The 10,613-nt window shown below is 30.9% G+C and overlaps 1 protein-coding gene across 1 annotated transcript; it reads right to left on the minus strand.

The window, feature by feature from the left end:
- Positions 1 to 1,784: 1,784 nt before the first annotated feature.
- Positions 1,785 to 2,330, minus strand: LOC140860607 (dirigent protein 5-like). Its single transcript, XM_073263609.1, has one exon. It carries the CDS (start codon positions 2,328 to 2,330, stop codon positions 1,785 to 1,787), a length of 546 nt encoding a protein of 181 aa, XP_073119710.1.
- Positions 2,331 to 10,613: the final 8,283 nt, after the last annotated feature.

Below are 10,613 nucleotides of genomic sequence, written 5' to 3' on the forward strand. Positions count from 1 at the left end.
ACTAAATCCATCGAATATGATTTATTATATATACACTAATTCTCTCATACGCTGAACATGTGCATGACAAGAATAAAACATATGTTACACACAATAGAATTCATCTAAATAAAAAAAAATGAGAAAATAAAGCAACACTACTGTGAAGACCCAAAATTTCAGTTCTATTCAGTTTGGATCATTTCAGTTTGGTTAGTTCAGTTGAGCACGTTCATTTTAGCTGGGTTAAGTTTGGTAGATCAGTTCAGTCAGCCATACTTAAATTTCAAAAGACCAGTTGATGTTTTAGATTTTTAACTGACACATTAACTCGAAAATCATGGAAATTAAAGGCAATAAATGATAGCGTAATAGTCAAATTTCTTTTTATAAATAGCACTCAGATTTCTGAAAGAATGTTACACAAATTCTCAGCATAAACACCTAGAAATTCGATTGAGTTGAGTGCAAGAAAACAGTCAGTTGAGAAAACAGTCAATTGAGCAAGTGCAGAATATTTGGGCAAGAACAATCGAAATATATGTTAGCACATTATAGTAAGTTGGTTTTTTGTTTTAAAACCTGATAATATGTTTTAAACGTTTGTAGCATGTGTATAATATGTTCAAAACATGACTTTCGAAATCTATTTTCTCATACACTGAAACTTGTGAACTAGTAGTAGAAATATATTTTTTTAAAACATTACAAATTCTTGATTCCTGATTCTTGTCTCGCCCCTTATAGGATTAAAATATAGGAGACTGATATCAGTTAGTCACGAACTTCATAAGCCAGTTTAGTGCATAATGATTCATGTTTATTCCTGTTAAATACATGATTACTGTTCTAAATCATATGTATAAGAGTTATGTGAAAAATGATTTTAAAAGATTATGGATGATTCCCCATTTAACTGAGTGATGATCATATCGCTCACTAGTCACCCAAAACTATATTAGATAAGAACGAAGAAGAGATTGAAGAAGATGAACAAACCAGTTCTTGAGTTGGTGAAGAATGATCATGATTTCTGTTGTTAATTAGTTTATGTTTAGTTTTATATTTTTAAGTCGTTGCATTAAACTCTATATCAGTTTTCTATCTACATTAGACTTTCGTTATCAACTCCATTTGTAAATACAATGCAAATTTCAGTTTTATGGTTACAACAATATACATATTTATTTTGGAATTTTGTACTTCTCAATCTTGTTGTTTTGGAATGAATATTTGAGAACAACAACGGTGTCTATTGCCTCAGGGCTGGGGCGTGACCGACCCCAATACTTCAAAATAGGAGGAAAAATGATTTGTCATTTTCCTTTATTTTCGTTTCGGCAAATTTTTTATGTATGTAATTATTACCATTACATGAGCCACGAAGGAGATAATATGTGTCAAATAAAAATATTACAAGATTTAGTGCAAAACAAAAATACAAACCTAATAAAAATCGAGGTTGTTAGATGAAAACCAAACTTTGATATAATTATATGACTAAAACTCAGAACAACCAAAGCTAAAATTGTAATTTTTCTTACAAATCATATCCATGCATCCACAACCTTATTAGATGGACTATAAAATAGCATTAAGGTAGTGTTTGGAAGAGCTTCTAGGAAGCACTTATTAGCTTTTCATTAACAAAATTTTGAAAGCTTATGAAATTTTGTTAACGACAAGTTGAGAAGTGCTTCCTAGAAACTCTCCCAAACACTACTTAAAACGCGTACTAGACAAGCGAAAGCCAATCACATGCATGAATAAACCATGTTCTTCATACAAACACAAGTTTCTATATACTACTTGTAGCATTCATACAACTTGATATCCATCTGCAATCGAAAGTAATAATCTCCCTGAAAATCATCAGTCTTGAATGTAGCAATCCCTCTGGCCATAAAGAAATCGCCCGTGCCCCCTACAACTGAAAGATCCCTCGTCTTCTCTGGCAACGGATCTGCGCCCATAATATTCAAAGTCCCTTTATAATCACTCGAGTTGAAAATCAAAGTATATGCGAACCAAGCATTGTAAGTGGTCTTTCTGTCGTAGAAATAAAACCCTTGTGCGCGTCCAACGGGAGGCGAGAGTAGACGATTGTCTTTCGTGAGGGGGTCGTCAAACACAACCATCATGCCGAAATGGAAACCTAGAGCGGTATCATTCGTGATCTTGGCAGATGTCGCGTTTGATGAATCGGTACCATTGAATAAGATGTCGTGGTAGTAAAGCACGAGTCGTTTACAAGGTTCGTCTGGGTTTAGCTTACTGGAACAAGTTGTAATTAGTGAACAAGATGTGAGGATAAATAGTGTGGCTAAGCAAAATTTGTTGATAAGATTCATCATGACATATTGGAGCTTTGAGTACCACTTTGAGTGTATATATATAGAGAGAGATATGAACTTGAAAATGATACAATCTCAATACTTTTTAATTTGTATTTATTTTTTCGAAAATGTGAGATGAAAATGACAATGTTAATTTACTATTGACGGATTTAAATCCAAATTGTTGGTGTGAACTGATAAATTGAGAAAATAATATTTTTGGTACACTAACTTTTCATGTTCTCGGATTTGATTTGCTAAGTTTCAAATTTTGATTTTGGTATATTAACTCTGTATGGTTTTTTTTTTAATTTAGGTCTTATTTTGTCGTAGCACTGGAATTAAAATGCTAACATGTGATCGTAAAATTTGTTATTTTTTTGATGTCACCGTGACTCACGTCAGCAATTGGATATCAAACTAGCAAAAATTAAAATTTAATGCATTGAAACTTTGAAACTTAATAGACTAAAAATTTTATTTTCCCTTAATAAATTATTATGCAGGGTAGTTGGATTAAATATTTAAAACATGCAGTACTTAATAGAAATGATATTTTCAAGTTCCATATAATTAATGAAATCGATGTAAATAAGAAGTGTGAAGTTTTTGTTCATATTATAGCAAACGCAAGCTAGCACATGCGAATAATAAATAAATTTTGTTTTATCAAAATAAATAAATAAATTTTTTTAAAAGAATATTTTACCTTTTTATCATATAATTATTTAATAACTTGTTTTATGTGTAATAACTATTGTAATGCAGTCGATTCAATCAATTACAAAGTCCAAGTAAATTAAAATAATTTTTTGAAATATGTCGGCCAATACGGTATATATTAATAAATCATAAGTATACATATTTTTGTAGAATAAAAATAATTGATTTAATCCTTGTTAATATTTGTAAAAATCATTATCGAATATTTATTGTTTGAATATATTAAAGTCTACGTATAGATGATGTTCAAACAACATTAGGGATCAAACGGAAGACATTAGTAATGACAAGACAAATTAATCGTCTTTGTCCCATTTGGCGTTCATACTAAAGCCGTTATTTTATGAAACATAAAATAAAGAGTTTTTAGGCGTATTATAATAAAATAGAAAGATTACTAATTAATAGTCCCTTTTTGGAATGCAAAGTAAGTATAATTATATTATAATAATTTAAAAATATACGATTTTTAAATTTCAAAAAATAAATAAAGATTTGTGGAGCTTTTGTCACTTTACGTAAATCTATAGTCGGTGATAACAATGCAACTCCAAATTTCTATTTCTAAATCTTATAAAAGCCTAAACAACATGATTAGATCGCTCTCTTAGTAAAAAAAATTATTGCACTCTAATAATTTTCTTTCCAATAATTGCACTGTTTCAATCTATGAAAATCAAATCTGTGATCTTAGCTCTAATATTAATTATAGAATAAAGCTATTATCGTTTTATCAAAAAACTATAATTGATGATAATGATGAAACTCTCATATTTTTAACTACATAATAACCTAAAACTCATGGTTAAAATACTATCTAACCGTGACAATTATTACGTGATTTGCATCCAACAATTTGCATGTGCGCATGCCAACTATTTGGCAGTTGCACGCCGCATAATTTACTTGATGGTTGTGTGAATCATGTTTGTGCGTAAAATATTAGGGTCAGAAAATTTTTATTTAGATTAATTTATAATGAGATACGTGATAATTTTATAAATCTGTAAAATTATGTAAGAAATGCGTTTAAGTTACATATTTTAATTTAGTCTTGTGTAGTGAAAATTAGGAAAAACTATAATTTTAGTCTCATAAGTTTGCATATTTTGGATTTTAGTCATATGACTTATCAGATAATGGTTTTTATCTAATAACTCGGATATTTTTTGTTGTTTTGGTTTTTTTTTTTTTTTTTCTTTCGAAGCCATCAAATTCACTGAATTTTCTTATTGGCATTAATGCATGATCTCTTACACAGCTCACGTGGCAAGATTCAGAATAAAAACAAGTATTACCCGTATTAAAATCTACCTAAGCAAAAATTAAACAACAAACTGTTTTTCCATTTTGAAATATATTTGGGTGGTCATTTGCTTTATTTTTACCAGTATGGATTGCAATGTGTGTATATTCTCGCAACATGAACTATGTAAGAGAACATCAGCGTTAAATAAGCAATCGGTGGTAATATTTTTAATAGCTTTGGGTGGAATAAAGTACCAAAAAATTCAAGGTATTAAATGAAAACTAAACTTTAATAATTTATAAGACTAAATTCAAAACATGTCACCAATTAAGTAAATGAGATCTTGCACTAAGAGTAATACTCAAATCTTGTACCCAATGGTTCATTTCTCTACACATAGGCCACGTTATTAATGAGATATTGTTGACGTATCAAATCATAAGACATTAGATCTATCATTGGGATAATACTTAAGGTAGATTGAACTCTATCGTAAACTACAATATTAAAATGGTAATTTTTGAAAATTCGATATGATCTTCGGTTATAATCTTCTTCCCACAATACAGGCGTGGACCCAAGAAATTAATAAAGAATAAGAGGGAAAAAAACAACAAGAAGAAGACTAATCTGTCTATTTAAGGGAGCGATTTATTTGTCCATTTTTGATAAATCGATATTGAAATAGGAAGAGATAGAGATGTCAAAATGGGTTGGCGGGGCGGGCCAGTCTACAACCCGTCGCAACCCATCATTAGGCGGGGTAGGGCGGGCCGGCCCACCTTTAAGGCGGATTGAAAAAACTCCAACCCAACCCACCTATTTTAAGTGGCGGGACGGGTCAACCCGGTGGGCTTACGTGTAAATTGGTAGATTTTGGTGGGTCAACCCGCAACCGACCACAACCCACCATTAGGCGCGGCGGTGCGGGCATATTCACTTTTTAGGTGGGTTGAAAAATTGTCAACTCAACCCACCTTTTTTGTATGGCGGGGCGGGCCAATCCGACGGATCTAACCCAAATTGACATATCCAGGAAGAGACTCCAAAATTTTTTTAAATATTATTTAATAAGATAATTATTTATTTGTCCCTGTAATGGTGGGGTACTGGGGTTCATTTAAAAAGTGAACTAATAAATATCTGTTTTTTTTTTTTGAAAGAATAAATATCTTTTTTTAAAAAAGTATCTTTCCTTGATTCCAACAACAACAACAAGGGGAAAAACAAAAAAGACAAAAAGAAAGAGTATCTTTCCCATTTATTCTCCTGACGAAAGTATTTCACCCCTATGCACATTTCTCAGTTCTCACCAACCCCCAACCCAACCTGACCAACTTGAGACGATCAAATATATTGGGAGAAATAATGATATGTGTAAAAATGAACTCGATATGAGTCGACACGAACAATATTGGAATAGGATTGGAATCTGTTGGACTTAAAATCCTACTCGAAAAAATTTGGGTTGAGTTGGTTCGAATCAACCCGATTCCATCGACCTTTATATATATTTTTTCAATGTTTGACTTGTACAACAAGTAGACCTGACCAAGGGACGGGTCTAACCCGAAACCGGTCAGTGATCAACGAGTCGGTTAGTCGGGTTAACGGATTTGACTCGAAACCATGACCGGACCAATCATTAGACGGTGCGATTACAGTTTACGAGTGCCAAACAAGATGTTTGGAGTAAAGATTGATAATTAATTTTCAAGTTATTTAAAACAGTTGGGTAACTCTATTTTTTTTTTTAAAGTTATTTGAAAAAATCAATCACTAATATTTTTAATTTACGTTTTTCTAAATAATATATGTCTTTTAGTAAATTTTTTCCAATTTAGTTTCGACGATAAAAATAACAATATTGAATTCAAGTATATATTTAATATTTTATCTGTTATTTACATATTACACAAAAGACGTTTGTTCTTGAAATACTAATAATATATTGAGTACCTGAAGTCGGCGAGCTTCCAGGATGAGGAATGGTTCTGTCATGAACAAGCCCTCAACATTTTGTTTTTCTCGGCCATATATGTTTTGCCTAGATTTTTTTGGACTTAGATCCTCTACAGTGGGGCTATCACAACACCATATGCTGTGGTATAGTAATTTTGGTAACAAAATTAATTTATGGCAAATGTTTAAAATTTGATTTTATTAACATTTTTTATGTTTCCACATCTGATAATTTAAATGATTTATTATTCAAATTTTAAATTTAGTATATGGAGATTAGTAACAAAAATTATATTAATAAGTTGATAGAATATTACAATTGATAAATTAATGATTAGCATGACATTAAAAATTAATTTACGGGTAAATTTAATATTAATTTTTTTAAAATTTATTTTTAATGAACTAATATATATTTATATTAATATATATAATTTAGTTCTATTAAGTAAATTAATGATTTTAAATTTAAATATTATTATATTAATGAGAAAAATTTATTATTTAAAAATTTCTAATTATTTTGACTTAAAAAAATTAAGTAAACAAAAAAAAATAGTTGAAGGACAAATTTTTGAGATATTGAATTCCGGTTAAATTTATAATATTATTGTTATAAGTTTTTTTCCCACAAGTACACGTTTTTTAGTTTTCAATTTCATCAAATCACTATTATTTTACATTAGCAAAAAATAATAATACTACTTTTTATTTGTAATTTTATCATCATTAATTATTATTCTAAGAAAAATAAATTATGTATCAATCTACATAATAATACAAAATAATAAAGTAAAATAAATTTTAAATTTAGAAAAATAAATCATTAAAATTTTCAAACGTGGGAACATAAAAAAATGAGCAAAACCAAATCTTAAACAATTATCATAAATTAATTTTGTTACCAAAATTAATCCCACAGCATATGGTGATGTGGGAGTCCCACTGCAGAGGATCCAATTCTGATTTTTTTAATTTAATTAATTAATTTTAAATATTTAAGCTATTAAATATATATGATTAAAAAATTGTATAGTTAATAATAATTTACTGAATTAAATAGGTTCTTATAATAATTTTATTGATAGAAATAAGAAGTATTTGTATCTTGCTATTAAAATGACCAAGAAAATTGTAAAACCGAGTGTTTGCCGCTTTACCAAAAGCTATTGCAGTAATGGTTCAATTCAAATCTTTTAACCAATTAGCAGGGACAATTATTGCACCCAACAATCTTCATCCCAATAATTGCACTTCTTGCAATCAATTAGAATCGAACACATGACTTTGGCTCTGATACCAATTGTAGGACCGAACGCTTGCCGTTTTACCAAAAGATATAGTTGGTGCTAATGGTGCAACTCAAATATTTTAAATAGCACAAAATCTCAAGCGTCATGGTTCGATCCTCTACCAAGCAGGGACAATTATTGCATCCAACAATAATAATTCTAAGAGGTTGATACATATTTTATAGGAAAAATAAGTTTTTTGGTCCAGTAACTTTACCCCATTTGGGTTTTGGTTCATTAACTTTTTCGATGTGGATTTTAGTCCGCTAAATTTGCATTTTTAGTATTTTTTGGTCCAACTGCATACGTATCAGCTTCTGATTGGTTCACATCATCATTTTGAACCAATCATAAGTTGACACGTATGTAGGGGTGGCAAATTTTACAAAAATCCCGACCCGTCCCGATTCCCAACCCGTTCCCGTCCTGAATTTTTCTCGTCCCGAACTTTTCCCGACCCGAGTGTTCGGGATTTTTCCCGACCCGATCAATATCGGGATCGGGATAGGCAACCCTTCCCGACGGGATTCCCGACCCGACCCGAATATAAAAATAATATTTTTTAATAATATTTTTTAATTAAAAAAATAATTTTTTTTAATTTTATGTTTTAATATTAATGTTTTATAATTATATACCATATAATTTTTTTTATATTTATCTTTTTTAATTTGAGTTATAATTTTTTATTTTATTTTTTTTATTATTATGAATAATTATATGTTTTTTTTATTAATCAAGTAGTTGTTTTAATTTATTTGTAATGTACTAAAAAAATGTTTTAGTTTTTTAATGGTTATATATAAAGAAATTTTAATTTATTTGTAATGTATTAATAAATTGTTTGATTTTTTTCATAAAATTTTTTCAAAAAAATATTTTCATAGATTTTTTTTTAAAAAAAAATATTATTCGGGATTACCCTCTCCCGACCCGACGGGATCCCGAATGTTCGGGATCCCGAACATTCGGGTCCCAACATATCTCGGATGCGGGATCGGGAGAAAAAAAATATCTCAATTTCTATCGGGACGGGAATCAGATCAGGGGGTTACGGGACGGGTCCCGACCCGATTCCACCCCTACACGTATGCAATTGGACCAAAAAACACTGAAAATGCAAAGTTAATGTACCAAAATCCACATTGAAAAAGTTAATGGACCAAAACCAAAACATGGACAAGTTAATGGACCAAAAAAATTATTTTTTCTATTTTATATAGTATAGTATATAAAGTATATAGTGTCGGTTGCAATATTGTCCATGTTGAATAGAATAATCGAAGCACGGTGTTTGTGCTGCTGTGCGATTTAAAAAATTTGAGTAATGTTATTATGAGCTATAATTTTGGTAATCTTACATGTAAAGTACGATGGAAACCACCATTAAGGTGAACATTACCAAAAGCTAATTGCACCAATCCTCATCGTGAATACTCTAAACGACAAAAAAATCCCCTAAAAAAATTAATAATCTAATACATCTTTTATTTTTTTAAATCAAACACATTTCACCAATGTGTTATATAAACCTAGACACATTTACCACTTTTGGAAGGGGTTTTATGACAGATTTTTAAAAATATGAGGTCCGAAGTGTGATACCCCTGTCCCATATGAAAAAAATGAAGGATTTAAAATGAGTTTATAATGGGCTACAATGAACTTCTATAGCAACTTAGGTTAATTATTTTCGTAAAGCGATGATGGATACGAAGGAGTTGCTATAGGGGCCCATTGTGCAGTCGCGCTTGCGCGGGCCTAGGTCCGGGGCATGACAGATTGGTATCAAAGACGGTCACCAGTCGGAAGACACTGGGAAATAAGTGCTATGCGGGGCAAAGTGCTACGTGTCTGGGAGCCATCTCTTTAACCTGCGGGGCAAAGTGCTACATGACGGGAGCCACCTCTTGAACCCGTAGAGCCACCTTTAGATTCTCGGTGCTGGTGGATCAAAGATCAGGTCGTGACGAGGACGTCGCGTTCTGAAGGAGGGATGATTGTGATACCCCTGTCCCACATGGAAAAAATGAAAGATTTAAAATGAGTTTATAATGGGCTACAATAGACTTCTATAGCAACTTGGGTTAATCATTTTCGTAAAGCAAAAACAGATACGAAGGAGTTGCTATAGGGGCCCATTGTGCAGTCGCGCTTGCGCGGGCCTGAGCCTGGGGCGTGACACGAAGCAAATGGAATATATATATATATATATATATATATATATATAGAGTTCTTTTATGGTGCCCAACTCATATGCCCAACTCCATGCCCACCATGTACAATATGTGAGTTGACCAACACAATTGATGAGTTGACTTATCACATATTGTACATGGTGGGCATGGAGTTGGGCATATAGAGTTGGGCACCATAAAAGAACTCTATATATATATATATATATATATATATATATATATATATATATGTGTGTGTGTGTGTGTGTGCATGTGTGATATATGTATATATAAACACACACAATAGAATACTTTTGTTGTACGTCCACTACAAAAAAAAAAAATCTTCTGTTTTTTGTGACGGTTTTGCGACGGTTTGCAAAAGGCGTTCCAAAAATGGTTGTCATAGTGCATTCCATGCATTTTAAACTAATTTGTTCTTTTAGTAAAATAATATATAATATATTTTAAACTGTATATATATATATATATATATTTGAATTTTAATTTAGTATATTATATAAATAATTATTATGCTCGTATAAAACATATTGATTCTTTACCAATTTTTTATTTATCCCACGTAACTACGTCTATGTTGTAAAATTACGTGTAAACATTCATATATTACATATTTTAATATGCATTTTTTAATTTATGAAGCCAAAATTGAAATGCGAGATAAAATATTAAAACATTAATAAACGACGTATCTGACAAAAAACCACAATAACAAAGTGTAACATCGTGCACAAACCCACAATACTAGGACATGAATGGTGTGAAATCAAGTTCCTCTATCTCGTCGTCATCATGAATGGTGTGAAATCAAGTTCCTCTATCTCGTCGTCATCGCCGCTGTCAAGGGCGGTCCTAAAAAATAAATGAAAGAAGG

The sequence above is a fragment of the Henckelia pumila genome, chromosome 4, assembly GCF_033568475.1.
Source record: "Henckelia pumila isolate YLH828 chromosome 4, ASM3356847v2, whole genome shotgun sequence".
Taxonomy (NCBI): Eukaryota; Viridiplantae; Streptophyta; class Magnoliopsida; order Lamiales; family Gesneriaceae; genus Henckelia; species Henckelia pumila.

Coding starts and splice junctions, on each gene's coding strand:
- LOC140860607 (XM_073263609.1), bottom strand. CDS start 2,330: ATGAATCTTATCAACAAATTTTGCTTAGCCACACTATTTATCCTCACA.